This window comes from Diceros bicornis, chromosome 18 (genome assembly GCF_020826845.1).
Source record: "Diceros bicornis minor isolate mBicDic1 chromosome 18, mDicBic1.mat.cur, whole genome shotgun sequence".
Lineage (NCBI taxonomy): Eukaryota > Metazoa > Chordata > Mammalia > Perissodactyla > Rhinocerotidae > Diceros > Diceros bicornis.
This window is the reverse complement of record NC_080757.1, coordinates 35170073-35196937: the sequence shown is the minus strand read 5'-3', so window position 1 is coordinate 35196937 and position 26865 is coordinate 35170073. Positions and strand designations below refer to the sequence as shown.

At 41.9% G+C, this 26865-nt stretch overlaps 1 protein-coding gene across 2 annotated transcripts in view; it reads left to right on the top strand.

Annotated features, from left to right (window-relative positions):
- UTP18 (UTP18 small subunit processome component) overlaps window positions 1-18967 on the top strand; it is a 42917-nt gene extending 23950 nt beyond the window's left edge. Inside the window, exons 10-14 of one of the 2 annotated variants that reach the window (XM_058560654.1) lie at window positions 3406-3529; window positions 13070-13244; window positions 17570-17712; window positions 17971-18009; window positions 18813-18967. In XM_058560654.1, the coding sequence (XP_058416637.1) occupies window positions 3406-3529; window positions 13070-13244; window positions 17570-17712; window positions 17971-17995 (467 nt within the window). In that variant the 3' untranslated portion in view covers window positions 17996-18009; window positions 18813-18967. The remainder of the gene's footprint in view (window positions 1-3405; window positions 3530-13069; window positions 13245-17569; window positions 17713-17970; window positions 18010-18812) is intronic. The other variant, XM_058560655.1, reaches the window with a different exon arrangement.
- The last annotated feature ends 7898 nt before the right edge of the window (window positions 18968-26865 follow it).

Genomic DNA, 26865 nt, shown 5'->3' with positions numbered 1-26865 from the left:
TGTTTTCAGGCCTGAGGGCCTTCTTGAGTATTTCTTGTAGTGGGGGTCTCGTGGCCATGAACTCCCTTAGCTTTTGTTTATCTGGGAGAGTTACTATTTCTCCATCATATTTGAAGGATATTTTTGCTGGATAGAGTATTCTTGGCTGAAAGTTTTTGTCTTTTAGTATTTTGAATATATCATTCCGGTCTCTTCTAGCCTGAAAAGTTTCTGTTGAGAAATCCGCTGAGAGCCTAATGGGAGTTCCTTTGTACGTTATTTTTTGTTTTTGTCTAGCTGCCCTTAATATTGTTTCTTTGTCGTTGACCCTGGCTAGCCTTACCACTAGGTGTCGTGGTGAAGGCCTTTGTCTGTTAATATATATCGGCCTCCTGTTGGCTTCGCTTACTGGTATTTCCTGCTCCTTCCCCAGATTTGGGAAATTTTCAGCTATTATTTCCTTGAATAGGCTCTCTGTTCCTCTTTCCCTCTCCTCTCCCTCAGGAATACCTATAATTCTTATGTTACATTTTCTAATAGAGTCCGATATTTCTCGGAGTCTTTCTTCATTTCTTTTTAGTCTTAGTTCTCTCTCTTCTTCCATCTGGAGTATGTCTGTATTCCTATCCTCTAAAGTACTAATTCTTTCCTCCATATTGTCAGCTCTGTTCTTTAAAGATTCCAGATTCTCCTTTATCTCCTCCATTGTGTTCTTCATCTCCATCAGCACTGATAGGTTTTTCTTTATGATTTCAATCTCTTTTGTGAAGAAACTCCTAATCTCATTGAATTGTTTGTCTGTGTTGTCTCGTATTTCGTTGAGTGTTTTTATGATAGCTATTTTGAAATCTCTGTCATTTAGTTTATGGATTTCTGTGTCTTCGGGGTTGATTTCTGGGTGCTTGTCATTTTGTTTCTGGTCTGGTGATTTCATATATTTTTGCATTGTGGTTCCTGTGTTGGTTTTGATTTTCCTCATCCTGGAAGTCTCTGGTTGCAATTTCCACCTGCCGCCACTGTCTGGTGGTAAAGGGCTGTGTAGTCTAAGCCCCCTGCGCTCTGCCCCAATTTTTCTGCTGCGATCCGCAGTTTTGTTTTGTTTTGTTTTGTTTTTTTCCCCACTGCGATCCACGGGTCCAGTCCAGTTTGTTCAGGTCTGCCTCGGATTGCTAGATCTGGTCGAGCTGCAGACTCCAGGTTGCGGGGAAGGGGGAGCTCTCTCTTTTGCCCTCTGGGTCCCTGACGTGGGAGGCTTCTCGTTTGCCCCTCTTTATCCGCTCTCTGGGGTGCTCAGATGTTGATGGTAGCCCTGTGGCTCCTCTGAGTCCTCTGTGCGGGAGTTTCCCACTGGCTGAGAGAGCCTGAAGAGCTACAGTTTCCCGCCGAGGGCCGCCCCTCCCCCCTCTCTGGGAGCCGCACGGACCGGGATCGCTGATCTGATGGGGAGGGAGCGGAGTTCTCCTTACCTCTCCCCACTTCCTCCGGGGGCCCAGCATGTTCCGCTCTCAGATGTGCGGCAGTGTGGATCCCTCCGCTCTAGCTTTTCACTGTCTGGGATTCCGTTGTTGGTCTGTGGCTGTTGTTTTTGTTGTATCTTGTGGGGGAAGAATTCACGGGAAAGCTCACTCCGCCATGATGCTGACGTCACTCCCAGCATTACTTTTTTAAAACAAAGTTTTAAAAAAACATTTGCTTTAGCATTAACTTATGTTTAATTTTCATTCTGGTTTTGTCCTAGAATCAGACTTACACAAAGTTGAGTTACTTTACATTTTTATTTTTTTTTAATTTACTAATATAAGAAGGTCAGCAGCATCCATATTCTCTATATTATGCTAGGTTTTCTGAGAGGTAAGGAATAAATATTTGTTCAGAGTAGTGTTCCTAATGAAATGGCCCTTGGATTCTGGAAGTTCAGAATTAGAGTCAGAGTTAGAGTGGGGGAGAAGAGGTGGAGGGTCAGCAGAGGTACTGAAATTTGGTGTATGAATTTGATGCGGGTGTAAAATATTTACAAATTTCGTCACTACTGTGGAGGTCTGGTTTACCATAAGGAAGGTTCTAAAAGCAGGGAAGGAGTAAACAGAAGTTGAGCTTTGGTAACATCTAGATGATCTTCCTGCCCTTGATCCCTTCTTTTTCCATTTTAGTCTTTTGCTAGCTAGACCAGTCTTTAAACATCTTCCTTTATTGTAACATTACCCTGCAGACGTATGTAATGGTTTTAAAATTTGACCCTATTCAATTTTTCCATATATATTTTACTACTACCTAACTTAAACCCTCATGCCAGCCTAGGAAATTTTATTTGTCAAGGAAATAGTTGAAACAGTGAGATTGATTGAGTTCTCATCGGGAGGATAAGAGTATAGAGGAGTGAACTTGAATGCAATATCCACAGAAAAGGAAGAGATGAAATAGGTTTAAGATGGGTGTAGGGTCATTATAGAAATCTAGAATGAGTATGGGGAACAGTGATCATCAGTATCGAGTGCTGTAGGAGAGAGAAAAAAGAACAAAGACTGATTTTGGCAATTAGAAGGTCATTTCTTTTTTTTTTTTTTAACTTTTTTTTTTTTTTAAACTTTATTTACTTTTCCCCCCAAAGCCCCAGTAGATAGTTGTAGGTCATAGTTCCACATCCTTCTAGCCACTGCATATGGGACTCGGCCCCAGCATGGCCGGAGAAGCGGTACATGGGTGCGCACCCGGGATCCAAACCTAGGCCGCCAGCAGCGGAGCGCGCGCACTCAACCGCTAAGCCACGGGGCCGGCCCCTAGATGGTCATCTCTATTATGAAAATTTGTGTTATGTTCAGATTTAATATCGCCTCTTATTTCGTTCTCCCTTCTCTAAACTATTTGTGCTTACTGCTCACAGTTAGCATTTCTTATTATTTAAATGACTTGGTAATGGATAAATTGTGTGTGCGTCTTATTTAAATTATGAAGTCCTTGTGGTCTGGATGAGTTCTTTCTTCACTTCCTCCTCCTCCATCATCAGCATCATCATCAGTTTGGTATCTGAATCACCTAGCCTTACATATTAGGTGGTCTAATGCCTGTTGATAGATGTTGGAAGACGTATGCTGGTGAATATTTTGTTTTTTCAGTTTTTGCTCCAATAATTTGTTGGAGTGAAATGTAGAAGCTTTTTCTAAAAGTTCAACTCAAATCAGGACTTTGTGATTTTACTCTAAACCTAAAGATATTGTGTACTAATGACTAATTGAGGATGCAGTTTTCTATATATGAGAATGTATACAAGAAATATTTTTAGGCCAGTTTTCTAGACCTAGAACACTTATAGTAGGTGTTAATTTGTAGTCCCTTGTATTATTAAAGAGGGACTAAGAATGGTCAGTTCACTTGCTTTCAAGTTTAATGCAAAATTAACCAAACCTTTTTTTGCCTCTTTTCATGCAGGGGATGGGGAAGTTTACGTTTGGGATGTGAACTCGAGGAAGTGCGTTAACAGATTTGTTGATGAAGGCAGTTTATACGGATTAAGCATTGCCACATCTAGGAACGGACAGTATGTGGCTTGTGGGTAAGTAAGGAGTTTTTTTTTTTTTTTTGTGAGGAAGATCAGCCCTGAGTTAACATCTGCCGATCCTCCTCTTTTTGCTGAGGAAGACTGGCCCTGGGCTAACATCCGTGCCCATCTTCCTCCACTTTATATGGGATGCTGCCACAGCATAGCTTGCCAAGCGCTGCGTCGGTGCACGCCCGAGATCCAAACCGGCAAACCCCGGGCCAGCGCAGCGGAGTGTGCACACTTAACCACTTGCACCGCTGGGCTGGCCCAGTAAAGAGTTTCTAGTAACCTTTAATCACTTTGTGCTAATTAGAAAATATTAAAGAATTGAGTGTACTAGGTGGTCCTTGAGTAGTTCTGTTTATAAAGTGTTCAGTAATAGGAAATCAGTGAACTCAGGTCTTTCACATTTTATTGTCTTAATGCAATGCTTAAGAATAATATTAATGGTGGCTTGTCAGTTCTTTAGCAAAGAAAAGACTGGACTGCCTTCCGTTGTATTTTTTTTTTCTTTTGCTGAGGAAGATTCACCGTGAGATAACATCTGTGCCAGTCTTCCACTATCATGTATGTGGGTTGCCCCTACAGCATGGCTCCTGACGAGTGCTGTAGGTCTGTGCCTGGGGACTGAACCTGTGCTGCCCAAGCAGAGCACACTGAAGTTAACCACTAGGCAACGGGGCCGGCCTCCGTTCTATTTTTTCTTATATTTGAAATAGCCATTTGGGCACATCGAGTTTCCCTGTTATTATCTTAAGTTTCTTGCCGTTAATGAGGAAGTAGAACAAGATAAACTTTGGATTTAAGTCTTAAAGATACTTAATGGCATTTTTTCCTTTGTCTAGCTAGGTGATATAAACCAGAAACATTTTCCTTGGAAATACTGTTTGTTAGAATTGTAGAAACTTTAAAAATATTATCTAGAACATGTTGTGTTATGGTTATTACACTGGGGAAAAGAAGTGTAATATTTATTCTCCTACTTGACTCTCAAGATGCAGGCGGGAGGAGGCAGCATTGGATATTTACTCATAATTCCAAACTGTCTTAGCTACCAAACCACTAGGGTAGCACCTGTAATTTTAGAGCTTTCAGAAGTGAATTTTTATGACTTTCTTAGACTAAACACAATTGATCCATAGAGATTTCAGTCAGATCCTGCCTGGTAGGTAGGTCACGTGGGTCTTGCTTGTCCAGAAGCGTAGCGTACTCACCACTCTTTCTTCCTTTCACTCCCTCCTTCAAGGTTAAAATTGGGGGACCTACTTGTAAATATCCCTACTACCATTTGAAAATTGGTCAGCTACTGCCTTTGGGGCCTAGGAGGAAAGGGAAGTAAAACCAGGCTGTGGAGCTCGGAGACCAGGCCAGCATCACGTGAACAGTGAGCAGTAGGACGTGGCGGTTAACTTCGTGTCTGAGTGCCCTGGTTAAGGCCCCTCCCTTTCCTGTGTTACCTTTAGTCACCACACCTATGTCAACCTGTAGAGGGGGACAGCTCAGTGTGAGCCCAGCATTTGCCAGAGTAGTGTGCACTGTGGCAGCAATTCATGATAAGCAGAGCTTCCGGGAATAAAGCTCCTTTAAAACGAAGACTAGAGTTTAAACTAATTATAAGCAGTTTTAAGCAGAACTGCTTTTGCCTCTATGTGGGACAAGAATAACTGCACAAAAGTGACCTTCATTCAAATTTGTTAAGTTAGTCTTTTTCTGGTCCTTGCCTTTTTTTTTTTTTTTTTTTTGTGAGGAAGATCAGCCCTGAGCTAACATCCATGCCAGTCCTCCTCTTTTTGCTGAGGAAGACTGGCCCTGAGCTAACATCTGTGCCGATCTGCCTCCACTTTATGTGGGATGCCGCCACGGCATGGCCTGATAAGCGATGCGTCGGTACGCGCCCGAGATCTGAACCTGGGCTGCCAGCAGCGGAGTTTGCGCACTTAACCGGTACGCCACGGGGCTGGCCCCTGCCTTTCGTTTTTGTATCACTTTTTATTAATCCCCTTTGGAGGGTCCAAACAGGAAAGAATTTAATAGTAGTTGTTTAAACTCTTGTGATTGTGTGTGTGTATGTGTGTGTGTGTGTGTGTGAGTGAGTGTGAGGAAGACCGGCCCTGAGCTAACATCTGATGCCAATCCTCCTCTTTTTTGCTGAGGAAGACTGGCCCTGGGCTAACGTCGTGCCCGTCTTCCTCCACTTTATATGGGACGCCGCCACAGCATGGGTTAATAAGCAGTGCGTCGGTGCGTGCCTGGGATCTGAAGCGGCGAACCCTGGGCTGCCGAAGCGGAGTGTGCGTACCTAACCACTTGCGCCACTGGGCCGGCCCCTAAACTCTTGTGATTTTACTTGTCCTTCGGTGTAATTGAATTCTGATGTGCTTGGTCAAAGAACTTTATTAGGTTTTTATTGTTGAACCCAGAAAGAAAAGCCTTAACCCTTTTCAGAAATTCCAGAAAGAGGAATTTCTGATGTTAATAGGCAGGTGGGGAAGAGTTACTGTTGGTGGAGGAGCCAGAGGCAGGAGACGCTGAACCCACCTGGCTAGCTGGGTGTTGGCTCCCTCCTTTCCTCTCTGTCCCTCCCTGCTTCTCCCTCCCTCCACACTGTCACCCCGCAACCTTAGTACTGGTGTGAAACCCCTCTGTCCTGGCCTCTGCTGCTGGGAATTAACTCCTGTGATCTCAAAACTCATCTGTTAGTAGCCTTTAACTCTTCTCATTCAGTGTCCTGACATAGAGTGGATGCTTTCTATTTGCAGTTTTGCTCTGATAAGGAAATAGGGAAACCAAGAATGTTGCAAATAGAGAGCTCTTTTCGTTTACATTATTGTTTTTTATGGCTTTGCTTAATCTAAGGATTGCTGTGTATTTTTAGAAAGTTTTCACAGCAGTTCATCCAACATCAGTGTTAAAACTTTTTTGAGAAATCGTTCTGGATTAGCCCTTCATTTTATAGACGGGGGGCTGATGCTCTGAAGCATCCTGAAAGACACAACTGAAATCATGGACGTTGAACTCTGCGGTCTTACTTTTTCAGCTGCAGTGCCCGTCTCACTCCACGGGGTAGAATCTGTGGTAGTTGTGCCTTTGCAGCATCTTCTGTAAGTGAAGAACAAGGAAGAGTGCAGACATGGACACTCTCTCCCCTGCATGTGACAGCCCTTTGTGTGCGTGGGCTCTTAAAACCTCAGAAGGTAGCTCACCAAATTCAGGTGGCCCCGTGAGATGACTTGGAGAATCCTCTTTATTTTGTTGCTATTGCTTTATTTTCTTTGCTTACAGTGAAGAAGTTAGGAATTTCTTGTGCTGTAGCCATGGCACAGATTGCTAGCTTGGGCTCCTGCCTTTACTGGAGGTATGCAAGCTATAAACCACTTTGGGGTCTTTACATTTTAAGAATTGTAGGTCAATGACATAGAAATACCTATTTTTATATTTTCAAATCAAAATTCTGTCAGGTGATTAGAGATTTGTTGACTTTAGTCTTCATCTGCTTCTTAAAAATACACAAACTAAGATGGTCTTTTTACTATGATTTCCATTTAAATAGTTTTAAACTGTGCTTTGAATAGTATATAATAAGATTTATAATATTAATGGTAACCTTTTTTCCAACATTTACTATGTGCCAAGGACTGTTTTTCATATGTAACTATGTATGTACATACATAGTTAGTATATATGTATTAACTGTATTTTTTGTGTGTGTGTATATATATTTTTATATGAAAACTGAGTCTCATTTCCTACTCCGTGATATGGGTGCTATTATCTCCACTTCACAGGTGGGGAAGCTGAGGTGCTGTGAGTTAGGTAACTTGGTTGAGGTCACACAGATAGTAAGTGGTGGAGCCAAGATTACGACCCAAATAGTCTGGCTCCAAAGCCTGAGCTCTTCCCACTCTGCTGCTGTTTTTTAAGGTACAGCTCTACGTGTTTGTGTTTTTAAATATATAAATGGTACTGTTACTAGGAGTTTTATAAATTAAGGAGTCTTATAAGAGAGGTAAAGAAAATTTATAGTCCAGTTTGTCTTGAGTGTGAATCCTTTTGTGCCATGTATATAATCCCTTTGAAAAAGCATCTTCAACCATTCTGTACTTCAGCCTTTACAAAGCTTTATCTTTTATCTTTTTAAATCTCTGAATGTACCTTGGATTGCTATTTTTCCTACTTAAATCTGAGTCTTAAACCCTTAGTGTAAGACTTTGCTTCAGGATTTTTGTGATTTCAGTAACCTGCCTGGATTTGGAGATGTGGAAGCTAGTCTTCTGTAACTTAAAGCTAAGAAACAGAAAGTTTCTCTTTCATCTTTGTACTGTAGGATATTTCCAGTATTAGTTTATTCTCATCATGATTGTCCTTTTTGTCTTCTCTCTCCATTTGTTTGTATGTCTGTTTTTAATTTCTGGATGGTGTCTCAGTCTAATCCTGCATGTCCATCACAGTAGCTACTAGCCACATATGGCTATTTAAATTTAATTAAAATAAAAAATTTAGTTTCTTAGTGAGACAAGCCACATTTTTAATTTTTTTTGTGAGGAAGATCAGCCCTGAGCTAACATCCGATGTCAATCCTCCTCTATTTTTGCCAAGCAAGATTGGCCCTGGGCTAATATCCGTGCCCATCTTCCTCCACTTTATATGGGACGCTGCCACAGCATGGCTTTGACAAGTGGCATGTCGGTGTGTGCCTGAGATCCAAACCTGTGAACCCCGGGCCACTGAAGCGGAGCATGGGCACCTAACTGCTTGTGCCACCAGGCCTGCCCTGAGACTAGCCACATTTTAAGTGTACAGTAGCCACATGTGTCTAGTGGCTCCCATACCAGAGAGCACAGATATAGAACATTTCCGTTGTCACAGAGAGGTGTACTGGGTAGCAGTAACCCAGTCGTTTTATTGATAAGGAAATTGAGGTCTAAGAGGTAATTTAAGTTTTGTTTATTGGTTGTTACTCATTAAACTGGTTATCTGCAGAGCTGGATCAGGAACTCAGGTTGTCTGGTTCCCAGTTCTGTGTTCTTTCTGCGCTGCCACCCCCCAAATATTTTGATTTTATATTAAAAGAATACTAGATAATTCAGGGCCATAGAGAAGTATGAAATTCATTATGATGTAGGGCCTGGAATTAATAGTCCTTTAATTTTAGCACTCCCATTAAACATTTAAAATGGGTTTTATTTTACTTCATCTGAGAATCTTCAGGACGTGTGTTTTATAATGCAAGAAAAACCTGTTTTATTCAGTGATGTGTTTTTGCCTCAGTTTTCTCTTTCATAAAAACATTTATTGAGCATTGAGCTAGGGATTGTGAGTTAGAAGAACAGTGCGTCATCAGCTTCTCATAGTTCATGATCTCATGGTGGGGACAGATGTGCACATGTATCTCTGTTTACAAGGCGAGTCATCATAAGGGCTGCATTGAGATAACAGTGTTTTCTAAGAGTATAAGGAATGGTGAAGGCTATTACAATTGAACATCTGGAACTGTTTTTTTGGACATGCTGGCACTTATACTGGGCATTGTGAGGGTCAGTAGTATTCAGAGAAAAGCATTGCAGAAGGTGTGGAGGTGAGAGAATTCAGGTCTGTGTTCTAAGTGGGGTGTAGATGGGATGACTATAAAGGTAAGCAGGCAGAGGATGACTTGTGGAGGTCTTGTGTGCTGTGTCCATGAGTGTGGACATTATTTTGAGTGGAAAGAAACCGTCAAGGGTTTTTAAGCAGAGGGGAATCATGATGATATCTGAATTTTAGAGGTTGAAGTAGATAATTCGAATGACAGCCTTTCGAAGGGGAAAAGAGGCACAGGGCAACCAGCCTTGAGTCGTTGCAATAACCCAGGCTTTTGGTCATAATCACTAAGGCAGTGGGAATGGGAATAGGAGAGATGGGCAAACGATGCTTGTAACGGATGTCGTAACTGCTTAGAAAATTGGGAGGGGAGAGAAGCAGGGACGTTCCCAGGCTCCAGGCCTGAGGTGCCAGAAGAGTGACCTTGTCGTAGTATGAGAGAGAAGGAGGAGGAGGAGGTGTGTCGGAAGAGGTACATTCATGTGGCTGTGTCCACAACAAAGAGAATGGGGTGTGGAATTAGACTAAAGACACTGATTTGGACATGATTGTGATAGGTAGTCCATGGGAGTAAATGAGATGAGTGAGACACTAGAGGGAGGTTGAAAGTAGAACCTTGGGGGCTAGAGTCAGTGGAGAAGGAGGTGACAGGATGAGAGAAGGATCAGGGTTCAGTCTTAGAGAATTCAGTAAAGGAGAGGATTTAGTTCTGTTTTCAGCTTGTTTGCTTTCAGGTTCTGTAGGACAACTATGGCTGTGGTTGTGTCTTGAGACTTTTAATTTGAGGAGCTGACTTCCTCGGGCCTCCCTCACGTGGCCACGAAGGGGAAGGAAGCAGCTGTATAGTAAGGTCACACAAAGACGCGAATGGGGTTGAGGTATCGGAGGGAGTCAGGCACTTGTGGTGATCGGACTGTTTCTGAGTGCCTCAGCGGCGGTGTGTGTTCTGCATTGTGGAGCTGCAGCTTCTCTCCTCTCCTTTTATGTGGCCACTCTTGGCCTTTCCGGTTTGCATCACCCGTGAGCGTTTCTCTGAGCGTGGTCCTTAGACGCCCTTCAGCCTCAGAATACCTGAGGTGGTGGTGAAGAACTGAGATTTCTGGGCTCCGCTCAAGCTCTGTGAATCTGAATGCTGGCACAGGGGCGTGGGCACGTGGAGCCCAGGAATCTGCTTTTTAACACACTGGGTGATTCTTGTGCACTATAAAGGGTGAGAACCGGGCCCTTATTTGTGTTCTTTTTCTGCACTTCATGGTATTTCAACCTCAGCACTGTTGATATTTTGGCTGGGTAGTTCTTTGTTGTGGGGCTCTCCTGTGCGCTATAGGATGTTTAGCAGCATCCCTGGCCTCTACCCACTAGATGCCAGTAGCACAGCTATACCCCCCCACCCCTCAGCTGTGACAATCAAAATGTCTCTAGACATTGCCAAATGTCCCCTGGGGGGCAAAATTGTCCCTGGTTGATAACTATTGTTCTACCTTCAAGTTCCTTCTTGCTCATATTATGAATTTTTTCGTGGCCCCTGTGTGCACTTTCTGTATGACTTTTCAGCTCTGACTCCCACCACCACTGCCACTGTGGTTCCCAGCCCCAGCTCATAAGACAAACATTGATCTGGCTAATTGCTGTCATTCCTGTTGGGGAAGAATTTTGTGTACCAGGAGACTCGGTGGTTGCTGATCTGCTATGGATTGACTGCCCTTGATTCAGGCACCTGCTTCTAATCTGGTCAGCTATGGTTGGGGGTGGATCACTCTTGTCTGTTTCTTTAGTAGGAGTTCAGGGGTGAGCCAGTAAACATGCTGATTTCTCCCTTTGTTCCTGTTCCCTCCGTTACCTGTGGTACCTACGTCTTCTAGAAAGCTTCCTCTGGAGCAACTTCACCTCATGCCAATTTTTCCCTTTGAGGGTCTAGATCACATATAGAGCTTAGTGCTATATTATGTTTCTCTTGTATTTCTGGCTGTTGCTTGCAGGTATATATTTTCTGGGATAAATTCTTTCTGATATTCTGCATTCCTGGGACACTTTGCAGTGTCACTGTCCATACTGCTGGACGTGTAGATATCATTCAGAAAAATCGACTGACGACTCTTAGTAGCAGTAGCGTATTGGAGTCAGTTACACTCTTTTAGCACAAATATCACTATAAGAATAAGTTGCCATATATCAAAATGATTAATTTGTGCCATTTTTGTTCCACAAATTTAAGCAACAGTCAAATAAGAATTAATAGGCATTATTTAAGGAGCCTCTGATGTTCATGATGGTAAGATTTGATCTAAAATTGATGTTTACAAGAGAACTATGTGGATTGTAGCTTTTTGTCCTTAATTAAGATGGATTTAGACATAAATCAGTTTTCAGCAAGAAAGAGATTTAGTATAAAGTAAATACAATGAATTGATATTTTGATCCAAGTCAAAAATATAAATAAGGAAAAGATGAAATTTGTCTTAATTTGGGCTGCTGTAGCAAAGTACCATAGACTGGGCAGCTTATAAACAACAGAAATTCATTTCTTATAGTTCTGGTGGCTGGAAGTCTGAGATTAGGATACCAGCATGGTCAGGTTCTGGTGAGGGCCTTCTGCAACCTGGAAGAACGTTCTTGCTGTGTCCTCACATGGTGGAAACAGAGTGAGAGAGCTCTCTGGGGTCCCTTTTATAAGGGCCCTAATCCCAATCATGAGGGTGAAGCCCCTAATCATCTCCCAAAGGCCCTACCTCCTAATACCATCACATTGGGAGTTAGGATTTCAACGTATGAATTTTGGGAGGGCCTTATGAACAAACATGTGAACAAACATTCAGTCCATAACAAATTTATATAAACCAAGGATACATATAGTTTCTCCTGAGTAGTTAGCATGGACTACATACAGTTTGCTCTATTTAAATTAAGGAGTCCTTAGAATCAAATGAGGAAATGTATATGTAGTAGTTTGAAGACTTTAAAGCACTAAATTTGAACACAGTTTGTGTTGGCTGTAGTTTCAAGCCATAGAATCTTTCGTGTGAACTGAATTTGTCTTGTTTATGCATTGTGTCTGGTTCATTGTAGGTAGTAAGTATTAAGTGAATAAATGAGGATGTTTGAGTGCTGGAATGAGAGTTCACTTAGTGGAATACATGTGTGTCACCCTTGTGAGTTTGAAGCTTAGTTTCTTGCATCTTTTCATTTTGTATTGCATTTGCTGATTAAGTTTGAACTAAGATTCTATGAATTATAAGTACCTTATTCCTGTTCCTTATAAATGATGCCTATAACATTAGGTGCTCTGAACAGTGAGGTCAAAGATGCTTACTGAAAGTTCTTGCCTGTAAATGATTCTGTTGATGATAAGGTTATTAGGATTTACTTTTTATGAGTATTGGGTATACTTCATTGTAGGTAAATGTTGTAATAAACTTGGAGTGGGTCATCACCTCCATAACTCTTGACTGCAGATATTCCCAGCAGAGCAAAACTAAGATGCCTGCTGTTACTGCTGCTGTTCAGCACAGTTTGGGAAGTTCTCACAAATAGAATAAAAAAGAAAGGAGGAGATCTCAATAGGGGAAGGACAGCTCTCATTCACATGTTGGAATGTTAGATGGGCCACAGATGCCATGAGAATGGCAGTCTCCATCTCTTTTGCTCACCTTGGCATCCCAGGCACTTAAATAGTGCCTCTCATAGAGTTGACATTGAGTAAATATTTATTAAGGGAATGAATAGTGAAGATTCTGTGCTTTCTCGGATTTTCTAGCTAGACCCGCAATTGAAAAGCTGCACGAGTTGCCACGAGTTCAGCAAGACTGCAGTAGAACTGGTAGAATGTGTCTAGCTTTTGTCTTGGGATGAACTCTCCAGTCACTGGTCCCTTTGTAACATGGTACAACTCCTGAACCTATCAGTTTAGGGGGTTAAATCTCTGTGAAAGCCCTCTTGCTTGTTGTTAATCTGTTGTATTCCCTTTTCTCTTTGCAGTTCTAATTGTGGAGTGGTAAACATATACAATCAAGATTCTTGTCTCCAGGAAACAAACCCAAAGCCAATAAAAGCTATAATGAACTTGGTCACAGGTGCTACTTCTCTGACCTTCAATCCTACCTCAGAAATCTTGGCAATTGCTTCAGAAAAAATGAAAGAAGCAGTCAGATTGGTAATATTTCTTTACGCTTTCCTTTTGTCATTGATAATTTTTAAATTTAAGTTGAAAATGTGGAAGATAACAGGAAAGGAGAGTGTTGGATTATTTTTAAAAGAGTAGCTTGTTTTGATGTAGAAATTATTAGGATTGTAGCTTTTGGGTGCAGTTGTAGAAATGATGCACAATAGCTACCAAATTTGTATTATGTCAGTTCTTTTGGGAAAGCTGTGCTGTCCATGCTTAACGTTTCTTAAGTGATGGTCTTCATTTTCAGACATTTCCTTCAGCATATACTAAGGAATCTGATTAAGGCAAACACTTCATTTCTCTACAGTTTTCTTTTTTCATCTACCTTTTTAAGGCCTGTTGTCCTAATGGAGTGGAGGCAGTTTTTACATTTTCAAAGTAAATTGAGCTTGGTAATAAATTGTATAAAAAGATTGCAATTTAAATAGCCAGATAGTACTTGTGAATACATCTGTGTGCCAGGAGTCCCCAGGACCACCCCAGGTTTGGTGATTTACTAGGAGGACCCACAGGACTTGTACTCATGCTAAGAGTTATTACAGGGAAGGGATACGAAGCAGCATCAGCAAAGGGAAAAAGGTGCATGGGGCTAAGCCTGGAGGAAACCAGGCGCAGGCTTCCAAGAGGCCTCTCCTAGTGGATTCACACAGGACACGTTTAATTCCTCCAGCAAGGAGTTGTGACACCATGTGTCAACTATTTTCTACCAGGGAAGCTCATTGTAGACTCAGTGCCAAAGGTTTTTGTTGAGGGTTGATCTTGTAGGTGCCCTCTGCTTAGCATGTACCAAGATTCTAGGCTCCCAGAAGTAAAAGCAGGTGTTCAGCCTAAATCACATTATACAAATGGTTTAGGCACAGTGAGCTATCTATCATTTAGGGAAAGTTTCACATCAGTACGGACTTGCTTATTAGTCAACTTCCCAGACACTGTCTAAGGCCTGCCCTTGAAAGGAGGCCTTTCTAAGGATAGCAGCCTCAGGCCTATGTTAAGCCTATGTTAACTCTTTTTGGCCCAACCTCAGAGCACAGCTTAAGTGTCAGTCCATCTCTATGAAGTTTCCTCCCTTTCAGGCAGAATCAGTTTCTTCCTTCATTTAACAGTTATCTGCTCTAGGCACCAGGTATACAGATGGCATAGAACTTGGAATAGCAGTATTGCATTGTGCTGTTGTTATGTGTATACTACCAGATAAGCACTTTACAGAGCCTGTTGTTTTTATCTTGCCTACTCAACATACTTCATCAGCTTTGTATGATAGTATATAGTTTACAAAGCTTTACACAAAAAAATTTTGAGCTAAATAACAGTCCTCAGAGGATTCATGTACCCAAAGTCAACAGCTCGTAAAGCGCAGAACTGTGCTTCTCGAGTCCATATTCTTTCTAACACTTTAGCTGTTTTCCAACTGAATTCCTCAGAGCCCTAGACTATGTACAGGGCTTCAGATGGCAGTGGGGGCAAGGAGGAGGCTGAGCTCCTACCTGTGTCGGGTAGAGCAGCTTTGCTGTTACTTGTGGTATGTATTGGTGTTCTGCATAAGATTTTCTTTGAGGGGAGGAAGGATTCTGCTGGAAAAAGAGTTTGAAAAATACAGCGTTGCGTTTTATTGCCTCTCTGTTGAATGACTCATTTGATAAATGAGAAGGTTCTGAATCAAGTCTGCTTTAAAATCCCCGCTCCTGTAATGGGAGTGGTGGACTGGTATATCTTAACCTTTTATCATTTTAATGATAGTAAATTGTTTTAGAAAACCATGGGATCTGTCTCCTGTTGACATAATACGTTCTGCAAGATGCTTAGTAGTTCTGCCTAGGTTGCTTCAGTGATCATGGCAGGACTTATTGTTTTTTATTGTGGCAAAATCACACAAGGAATTCATTAGTAACAGCCAAATCCCATTTTTTAAGTGGTAGTCAACCATAATATCTAATGGAAAGAAGCCGGGCAGAGCAGCTTCAGAATGCCTCAGTGAAACAGCGTAGTGTCGGTAAATGCGATCTCTTATGATGATGATCCAAACCATTCTATTATCCCACCACAAAGCAGTGAATATAAATCCAAGCCCTTGCACCAGTAAGAGACCCAGAAGTTAAATTGTTATTACATCTACAATCTTGGATGTGGTAGAAAGTTGTGGAACTTCTTATCCATTAAATTAAGGATGAGTGAGCTTTTACTTGATGAATTTTGATATCTGGGCCCTTAAAGATAATGACAGAAATGGTGTTGGAGATAAAGGGAACTTTCTGAGATAAATAAATTGAGTTTTTAATGGGATTTTTTCTGAATTAATGGTTCAGTTATAGTTTTTAATACAGGAGCCATAAAGAGAGGTTAGAGCGCAGCTGACTCTAACCAGGTGGGGGTCATTGGTCTCAGGGAAGATGTACTAACGCAGTGAGAGATTACACTCGGGGGCTTTGCAAATAGATATAGTTGAGTCTCTTAGGAGGACATTGTAAACTTTTTTTTACCCCTGACATCCAAGTCAATAGAGGAGATAAAATATAAAAATAAGTTGTTGTGGGGCCAGCCCCGTGGCTTAGTGGTTAAGTGCGCACGCTCCGCTACTGGTGGCCCGGGTTCGGATCCTGGGTGCGCACACCGACGCACTGCTTCTCAGGCCATGCTGAGGCCGTGTCGCACATACAGCAACTGGAAGGATGTGCAGCTATGACATACAACTATCTACTGGGGCCTTGGGGGAAAAAAAAAAAAGGAGGAGGATTGGCAATAGATGTTAGCTTAGAGCCGGTCTTCCTCAGCAAAAAGCGGAGGATTAGCATGGATGTTAGCTCAGGGCTGATCTTCCTCACCAAAAAAAATAAATAAGTTGTCGCTAAAACAAGTTAAGATCAAGTCAGGGTACTACCAACTTCTTAGCTGTAATGGGTCAAGACCAGTTCTCATTAGCACTAATGTCTGCATTGATGTCATGCTGTGCAGGCAGAACCTGCCTTCTGGGGAAGTTGAAAATAATTGAAAAAGGTTTGGAGACTCACTGTAAACTTTACTTTCTTGACAAAACTGTCAATAGGGATATATCACAGGGAGTAGGGCCTAGTGACTGCCTGAAACCTGTTTAATAGACAGATGTATATATCACTGGGTTTTACTCAGTACTTGTCTATGAAAATCACCTTGATTGAAAGGTTTAAAGTCTCATCTAAAAGTGTGGACGATGACAGACTACCAAGATAAATAGCTGAATGAGAAGTCTGTGTATTTGAACGTGAAGGTGGTGTATTTCTTGGAAGAGCTGGAGAACATTTGAAAGTGAGAGTTCTTAAAATCCTAGTCTGCTTAAGGTAACTCTTTCCATGTTTGGGTTTTATTTATCCACAAATTGTCTCACCTACTGTGGACTTGAGCCCATTTTTCCCAGAAGTAGACTCTCTTGGAGTAAGAGACTGTACCCCTCCTCATGCTTGGGCCTGACCTTGAGGTGAGCTTTTGGCTCTCTCTAAATCAGAACACACTTTCACTTCATGAACCAGGTTTTCATGATTCAGTCCTCGAGGAGAGATTCCAAAAGGCAAAGAATATATCACATAGTTGAAAAGTAAAAATGTAAAAAGGTGGGGCCAGCCCGGTGGCGCAGCGGTTAAGTGCACACTCTCCACTTCAGCGGCCTGAGGTTTGCGGGTTCGGATCCCAGGCGTGCCCCGACACACCGCTTGTCAAGCTATGCCGTGGCAGCATCCCATATAAAGTAGAGGAAAATGGGCATGGATGTTAGCCCAGGGCCAGTCTTCCTCAGCAAAAAGAGGAGGACTGGCATCAGATGTTAGCTCAGAGCTAGTCTTCCACACACACACAAAAAATGTAAAAAGGAAATTATGTGATATTGGAAGACTTTGTATGACTTTATGTAGACTTCAGTTATGTAAAATCAGACTCTTTATAATGTTTAAAGTATCTGTTCCCTGTGACCAGATTTTAGTATTCCTTACTGTGGTCATTAAGTTAGAGCATTAATGGGTACTGCTATTGACTTTTCACTTTAGTTTATTCATTCGTTTATTCGTTCAGCAAACATTTAAATCTCCCAGGCACCATGCTAGATGCTGCATTAAAAGCATCAAGAAAATGCTGTCTTCTTTTCCCTCCCTTCCCTCTCAGTTAATAGCATATTGAAAATCAAATTTTAATTTTGGAACAGTTTGCTACATTAAGAGAACTACACTTTATGTGTGCTACTGTCAAATGCACTTTTTGTTCCAGCAAAAAGATAGAATGAATACTAAATTTTAAGAAGGACGAGTTCCCAGTTGTTGCAATTTAAAGCTTTTTATTATTTCCTGCAGGTTCACCTTCCTTCCTGTACAGTATTTTCAAACTTCCCAGTTGTTAGAAAGAAGAATATTTCTCTTGTTCATACCATGGATTTTTCTCCCAGAAGTGGATATTTTGCCTTGGGAAATGAAAAGGGCAAAGCCTTGATGTATAGGTAGGTGTTATTTATGTTTAAAAGTCAGAAATACTGATAAACTTCTTTGGAAATGTGAAGAGAGACTATCGTTAAATTCCCAATGCTGCAATTATGTACAATGTATTAATTCTATAATTTATTAATCAATTACAATGAGAAATCATTAATTAACCCCCCCCCACCCCCCCATCTGCCTAAGTGCCATTCTGGGATCTTAGTGACAATACTCTGGGTAATCACAAAGTTGTTGAGATGATTTGTCTTTTACTTTTTCAGATTGCACCATTACTCAGACTTCTAAAGAGATTATTTGAAGTAAGAAAATCCTATTTTATTGATTCTATAGGTTTTAAGGTTACACAGATTGCTGTCAGTTGTTGGTGGGACTACATTAGCTGATCTTTGTTTCTTTGCCCTGCGTTGCTGTTATCTTCAGTTAAGGTGGTGGGATGGAAGTATATCAGGAAGAGTCTAGTGGGACTTGAACCTTCCGTAGGAATTTCTTATCCCAGATCACAACACTCTGGCTCTGTTCTTCTGAGGTCAGATCTCTAATATTGTGTTCAGTGATGGTCATCAAAATTGTAATACCAATCATTTAATACACAAAGGAGAATAGACTTAACAGAGAGAGAGAAGTGTCTTCAGATATAATTACAGCTTATATGAGCTCAAGCCCTCTTATTCTGTATATGTTTCTTGAGAGACTATAAGTGGCTTGCGCTGTAGCTAGTTAATAGTGGCTTGTCACAGAGCTAGTTAATGGCAGGTTCTTAGTTTTGCTGCCCAGTATTTAAAACCATAGGGCATACTTCCCTTCCCATGACCTTTGACCTGAGATATGGTGTTACTGAGGTTGAGCCTTGCAGTTGGCCTGTTCATTATAGTCAACTATTTGGTCTTCTCTGAGATCCATAAATGTTGAGGAGAGACTCTGGGAGTGTGTATAGATTTAATTAGGGAAAAGAATTTTTGAAAGTAAAGAAATTTTGAGCAAAACAGCCAGGAGGGGAAAGCACTCGAGCTGTCCTGCCTCCCAAAATTACATGGCCAGAACATGTTGTTTGATGATGAGCAGCTATAAATCAAGTGTGTAATTTCTTCTTGTCTTTCCTCAGATCCACTTGAGCTACAAGAGAAGCCCGCCCTCATATATCTTCTCAGAAACTTCCTGAATGTGTGATAATATATGGATAATGATTTATTGAGCCAGCTGTGTTTAAGTTAACAGAAATGTCTTAATAAACACATAGCAACTTTTGTTTGAAAATAAGTGTATGTGGTTCTTTCCTCTCCACCCACACACATGCACACTAACTTGGATGCGTTTCTTTTAAGACTAAACATGAGAGATTGGAAACACCTGTCTGTAGCCAAAAGTAATATAGGCAGATATTTTCAGATTTCACAGTGAACCCTGATTAATAGTTCCCCTTTTTTCAGCATGGATCTCTCTGTGTTTCAGGGTATCAGCTAACAGAGGCTCTCATGAGCTGTGGAGGTCAGTTGGCTTGAGATATTATCTCATGGAAAGAATTTTGAACTTCCAAGTTTTCCTAGAAAGGTGGTTATGTAAGTGAGCATAAGTGAGGCCGGCTTGTTACACTAAATGGCCCCAGCCCCTCCCTTGTGTGACTACTCACTGTGTGGCACATACTCCAAAAAATTCACATGCTCCCCTCATTTATGGCCTCCGCTTACATATGTACTCCCCAATAGCTTGATAAATTAAAAACTGTTCTATGAGTTTCTCTCCAGGGACAGGGTGACCACAGGTGGGAAAAAACACAAGGTATCCATCACAGCTGACAGAAGAAGGGAACAATGTGATGCCTGGAGCCCATCATGCCTGGAGACCAACATCCCTGGACCAACCCCTTCCTTGCTGCCCATTTTCCCTATATAACTGCCTTAAGATTCTGTACTCTTTGAAGATGGGTCTTGGAGACATTAGTCACCTGTCTTCTGATTTGCCGGCTAATCTAGTTAAACTTCGTTTCTTGATCTCTAACTCATTGTGATTAATTGGCTCAGATTGCAGTGAGCAGAGCGAGCCCATTGCTCAGTATCAGTTATGGAAATGAAAAGACTTTTCTGGGCTTAGTACTTCAAGTGATTATCAGTGTTAACTTGGGGAGGGGGCATATGAAAAAACCTGGTACGCTAGTCCTAATTATTAGCGACTCCCCTTCCTGGAAATGTTCATTATGTGAACTTAAATGTTTCATTTAACTTAGGTTCCAAGGTTGACAGTTGGTTCCATAATTCTTGAATCATAGTATAAGCTTGCTTTAGACTAGTCCCTACATATCGTACGAAAAACTGACACTGTGCTATCTGAGAAGTATTAAAGGGGTTAGTTATGAGAAGTATCAACTAGGTCTAAGAGCTGCCACTCCACCTCCTTGCTAAACATGGAAGAAAAAAGGCAAGTTAGAGGAGAAAGTTTTTCCAGAGACAAAAAATGGCTCTGGGTCTGCCTGGAGAAGTAATAGATCCCACTTAACTGTATTCATACGGGACAGTGGAGGGTATCTTCAGTGTCTTCAAGGCTTGTCCAGGTCTACAGGCAATGACCTAGAGCAGCCCAATGGGTGTGGATTGTGTTGACATACTCCAGCATCTTTCTAAAGGAATATTTTCTGTCCGTGTGAGGTATTGCTGTGTGATTGTGGAGACGCTTCCTCTGTCCCCTCCTTTTTCAGCAACATCTTCCATGGTAAAGCTAAAAATTTGATTCCTGGACCCGGTTGGCGTGTTAAGTGTTATTTCTCTCTCGAGTTGCTAGAGGGCAGCATTGGATTATGTGAGTAATGGAAGGCAAGGATTTTTGCCGCTTTTTACCATCACCTTGTCTTTAGCTTCAGCTAAATCATTGTTTGTTTCAGAAATGGACACCGAGCCTTATATGTGTTTATTTTGCTATGGTTTTTAGAGTGTGAACGATTTACAGGAATTTATCATTCTAGAGAAAATGATGGAAGCAGAGTTTAAATTTTAACTACTTCGTTAACATCTCTGGATCATTTTTTTTTTCTTGTGAGGTATATCAGCCCTGAGCTAACATCCATGCTAATCCTCCTCTTTTTGCTGAGGAAGACTGGCTCTGAGCTAACATCTATTGCCAATCCTCCTCCTTTTTTTTCCCCCCCAAGTCCCAGTAGATAGTTGTGTGTCATTGCACATCCTTCTAGTTGCTGTATGTGGGACGCGGCCTCAGCATGGCGAGAGAAGCGGTACGTCGGTGCGCACCCGGGATCCGAACCCGGGCCGCCAGTAGCGGAGTGCACGCACTTAACCGCTAAGCCATGGCGCCGGCCCTCTCTGGATCATTTTTATACTCTACTAGGGGCAGAGTAAGGAATTCCCAGTTCTAATCTCCAAGACAGATAAATGTGCTATTTGTTCTACAGACAGTGCCGCTAATCCTGTGTCTTGTCTTTTCGTGTTTTTTTCTCCTTGCTGGGAGTTAGGAATTTGAGTCAGCTCTCCTTGCTTCTTCTTGTGACCAGTGCCAATCTAACTCTTCAAGGAGGTTAGAGCCAAGTCATGAACTCATTTACACGGTTCTCTGTTGGAAGTTGCTAGATAGCATGAATGTGGCTCATATCTTTGTTTTGAGGGGACCGTCTTGAGCTGTGAGGTGATACTTTGCCATCCAGAGCCACACAGGATATACTCGGGTTTACTGGGAGTGATGGATTGACAAATTGAAATCTTTGGTGTATCCCATCCTCTCTCCCCCCATCCCTGCCAATATTCATTGAACTAAAGAATTATTAGTCTATTGAAATTTCTTCTGTTTGAACAAATTACAGATGAGAAGTCTCTAGCCTTACCGGATGTTAAGTGCATGTGTGTGTTTCTGGTGGGGGTGTGTAACCCTTTCTAAGCCTGCACAGAATGAAGTGACTAGCAGCAGGGTTTGTGACCAGCATTTTTACACTTCAGTTTGGGAATGGATGGAAGCAAGCAAATGCTTGTGAGAGGAAGTGCTTGCTCACACCTGCAATCAGCTCTTAAGCTACTTGGGATCCCACTTAAATGCATCTCCAAATTCATCACACAAGAAACAAAAAGCATTGTCTGTTCTGTTGTTCTAATCTGGAGGAAAAGGGGCAAGAGGTGTAGGGAGGTCGAATGTGGGATGGGAGCAGCATTTCTGAGCCCCTGGTGCTGTACTTGTGCTGACATCAAGATATACAAATAATCTCATGAAATTCTTGTGGTTCCTCTGTGCAGAAAGTAATATTTTCTTTTTACAGGGAAGTAAGTTGAGGTTCAGAGAGGTTGAACATCCCAATCCTAAACCCATCATCCTTACATAGATCAGTGGTCCTCAAGGTAGGGTGTGCATACCCCGACAGTGTACAGCCCATTAGATTGTGGGGAGGAAATACCAGAACTTTGCTGTGCTAAAAGTATGTTTGTTTCATAATGTATTTATACTATAGATCATGTAGATAATTTATTTAAAAAGTTTATATTGGCAGTATATACTCAAAGGGCCACTGATTTAGATGCCAAGCCTGCTGCCACTCCTGACTTGACACATCCACAACTGAACACATTTCCACAGCCTTCCCTCTGTTTCCCCAAAGTTGGTTTTATATTCCCTGTAACGTTCACAGCTCCTCCATTAACCTAGTCACTTGCGCCAGGTACCGAAGACCAATTTTAAACCAGAGATTCTTCTCTACCCATGTCCCCACCACAAAGACTACTCACTAAGCAATTTTTTGTCTCAAAAAGTCCTCTTTTTTCCATCCTACTGTCACTTCTCCAGCTTTCATCAGCTCTCACCTGTTAATCCCCTAACTGGTCTAATTACTTCCTACTTCGTACTTTTGAATTAGATCTCCACGTTCCAGCCAGAGATTTAAAAAAACCAAAACGTTTATTATGGAAAACTTCAAACATACAAAAGAAGAGAGACTAGTATCATAAATCCCCTTGGATGCTTCAGCATCCCGCTTCAGCAATGATCAGCTCCTGGAAATCTGGCTATCCCCACCCACAAACTCTCTGGTTATTTTGGAGCAAAGCCAAGATGTATCACTTCATCTATAAATATTTGAGGATGTATAGAGATGTGTTTTAAAAGTATACATCTCAACATACCACTCTTGACGAAAATCCTTCAACAGTTCATCTCTCCCAAACTCTTCCGTTTTCCCATCTATGGAAAGGGCATAAAAATAGACCTGCCTTGTAGGACTAGTTAGCAGGTTCAGAACAGCTCCCGACCAGAGCACGCTCTCAGTGAGTCTTAGCTGCCATCATGATCATCATCATGACCGCCGTCGGGTACAAGATGATATTCAAGCTCCTTCGCTTGGTAGAAAGGCCCATTATTTCTGCCTCTTCCCGTCGCTCCAGCTTTCTCACTCAACTTACGCTCCAGAAATCTTGAGCTACTTGAAATTTCCCTGAAAAAGCCAAGCTGTTTTCTCCCCCATGCCTTTGTTCTTGCTGATGCTTCCTCCTTGCCTTTTCTTTTTCTTCCTTTCGAACACTGCACATCTGGCAAGACTAAGATGGACTTCTATTGTAGTACCTGTGCACTTGTGCATTTGTTTCTTTGTTTATACAGTCTGTCCATGGAAGATTGGAGTGGCTTTCCAAAACACACAGTAAAGAGAGAAAATATAAATGAATCAGGGCCTGGGGAAATGAAGATAAGACAGGAAATTAGAACCCAAATATGTAGGCCGTATGTGGTTACTAAGTTGAGCAGTAGTTACCCCCAATTTTTGGCCTAAGCTATGCTCAAATATATTTTCTGGAAAAAATGTATTTCAAGAAAAAGTGAAAGTCCACTTTCCCCTCCCTACCCAAGGGAACCTCTATTAACAGTTTGGTGTGTACCTTGCTAGTAGTTTTTTTTTTGTCATTGAGTCAATTATGTGTTCAGATGCAAGGAAAAAAACCTGGCAAATAGTGGCTTACATCATAAGGACATTTATTGTTTAAGAAGTGCAGAAGTGGCTGACTGGGTTCAGAATCCATTTGGTGGCTCAAAAATGGGCCATCTCTGGTTGGTGAGTCTGTGTTTCTCTTCACCTGTGTCTCATGGCTGCAAAATAGCTGCTGGACCTCAAGTGCCACATCCTCATACAACATAAGAGCATTCCAAGCTGGAAGGAAGGGATGGGTAGAAAACAGCTTCTTTCCTGGCATGGCTTTTCCTTTTCATCAAAGGAGAAAGTCTTTCCTAGAAGTCTCTCTGCAGAGTTTCCTTCATATTTCCTTGGTGGAATAGGGTCACGGGCCCACCTCCAGACCAATCACAGGCAAAGAGGACCAATTTGCCATAAAACCAATCATGCTTCATCCCAGGAGCTGGCAGTGGGGTCTGCTTTCCCTGAGCACATAGCTATCTGCCCGTTACTTGAAAAAACTAGGCATTCTGTTTGCAAGGAGGAAGGGGGAGTAGGAATGACTGTTGGGAGAAAACCAAAAGTGTTTACCACAGATACATGCATGCATTTAAAAATTTTTTTTGTTTTAATTTTTAACAGCAATGGGCCCAAATTGTAATATTCTCCAACTCACTGTGTTCACTTATCCAGCAGCTATGGCAGTGCATATGGATGTACCTCCTTCTTTGTAACTATTGCATAGTATCTCTGACTGAGGCACATTTGGGTAGTTTCCTGTTTTTTACCGTTGCAAACAATGTTGCAATTAACTTTCCTATACAGGTCTCTTTGTACACATGTGTATTTCTCCAGGAGAGGCACCTGGAGGCAGAATTGCTGAGTAACACATTGAAAATTTTGATTAAAAAATTTGATACAAATTGTTCTCCAAAAAGGCTATGACAATGCCGTTCCTACCAACAGTGGATGAGAGTTCTCCTTCCCCTTTCTCTTTGACAGCTAAGCAGTGATAAAATTTCACCACTGGATATTATTGTTTATAACCTAATGAGTGAAAAATGATACCTATTATTATTTTAGTTTGCTTGTGCTATGATTTTGATTCCTTCCATTCAAAAAAGGACAATACAAGTGATATGATTCACGTTGTCCATAAGAGAAGTTAATACTAGTTCCTCAGGGAAAGCAGTCTCCCCCGACCCCCAACATTCTTTTTTTTTTTTTAATTTTTATTTATTTATTTATTTTTTCCCCCAAAGCCCCAGTAGATAGTTGTACGCCATAGTTGCACATCCTTCTAGTTGCTGTATGTGGGACGCGGCCTCAGCATGGCCGGAGAAGCGGTGCGTCGGTGTGCGCCCGGGATCCGAACCCCGGCCGCCAGCAGCGGAGCGCACGCAGTTAACCGCTAAGCCACAGGGCCAGCCCGACCCCCAACATTCTTAACAGTGTTTGTTAATAAATCTCTCTCCTGCTAGTATTTTATCTATCTTTGTATCTCCAGCATCTAGTGCACTGCTTGCTCTGTATATTAGATATATAATTTTTTGAGCTTAAAAAATCTGACTTGATTACAGAGAGAACAAGGGTAAATATGGGATAAATAAGGACTAAGAGCACGTTTTATGGATCCCAAATCAAGATACATGGGTCGACTAAGGATTTTTGTGCCACTTTCAGATGTGAGAAACTATCTTGGAGGAACAAGATGAACGTAGAAATGACAAAACTTCTGAGGTATTTTGATGGTTTGTACAGACAGCAGGTCAGAATGTTTGGAATTGGGACTATTTTGGGGGTTAAGTTGTAAGGAAGAGTTTAAGAGGGAACACTGAAGCATAAGGAGAGATGAACTGTAGGTAGCTGGAGGCGAAACTCAAGTTAGTAGTTTTTAAAATAGATGATGAGTTGAAAATAAACCGTGATACTTAGAATCAGCCAAACAGCAGGCAAATGCATTTTTTCATTGACTGCTAAGCCGTGATAAGATTCCCTCACTGTAGGTCCTGTATCCCCTTCAGAAAGCATATATGGGTTTGGCATAGTAAAATGAAGTCAAATTCCCAGAAGTTCCAGTAAGATGATATACTGTTATTTTTATATACCTCTATTCTCTCTCAAACCCTTGCTTCCTCAAATGTAACATCTTCGTCCTATTGCCTTCATCTGGATTTTCAAATCATCCATCCATCCATCCATCCATCCATCCATCCATCCATCCGTCCATCCATCCATCCATCAGCCCACCCATCCCATCCACCCAATGACTATCAATTAAGCACCTGTGTGTGTCAGGTACTATGTTGTTCATGCTGGATTCCCAGCACTCATGGACAGATACAGTCCCTCCCCTCATGTCACACATCAGACAGGTAATTACAACTTCAGTAAATATGACCAAAGGGGAAGGGCAGAGTGCTTTGGGAACATGGAGCCGGGAAACTTGACCTGGTCCAAAGGGTCTTGGAAGGCTCCCTGAGGAAGCCATGTTTAAGTTGAGTTTAGAAGAGTGAGTAGGAATTAGCGAGGAGAAGGAGGAATATTTCATTCCAGTTCCTCCCCACCACCTCACCCCATTTCTCCCTGAGGCCTGCCCTCCATCGTGCTCTATGGAATTCTCCATCCTACTGTGAAAACTCCCTGTGCATCTCTGACTGCTTCTCTTTATTGGGAACCCTGGGTCCTCCCTGAAGCTCCTGGTGTCCAGTGGATCTCTCTCTTCAATTTGATCACTCTGCTCCAGCTCCAGCCCACCCGCCCCCTCAGTTTGGTGAGATAGAATACTACAGCAACTCTTTCTTCTTAGACAATGTTCTAATATGACTTGGAAAAGGCATGGAGTAATCGTTTCGTCTTATTTCCAAGTTTTGGATAACTTTTCTTATCATAACATTTATAAGGCACTTTAGCAGTGGGTCCAGCACAGAGTAAACTCTTAATATATATTATATTACTGCTATTATTATTTTTGAAAGCCTCCGACAGTACATTGCACATAATAGGCTCTCCATAGGTGCTGAGTCCCTTCCTCCATCCCAGTGCCCCACTGCCCAGGCAGGGCAGAGTAGATAGGGCCATAGGAATCCTATGTTTGGTAGGGACCTTGGAGGTCACCTGGTCCTGGCAGTGCAGTGATTTGTCCAAGGCCACACAACTTGTTAATGTCAGAGTGAGCTAGACTTGGGATCCAGGTCTTGATACTCAAACCCAAGTGTCCTGACTTGCACTTTAATGCTCTTTCTATTACAGTACCGCATACTCTCCAGTCTCTGTAGGGACGCTCGGTGGT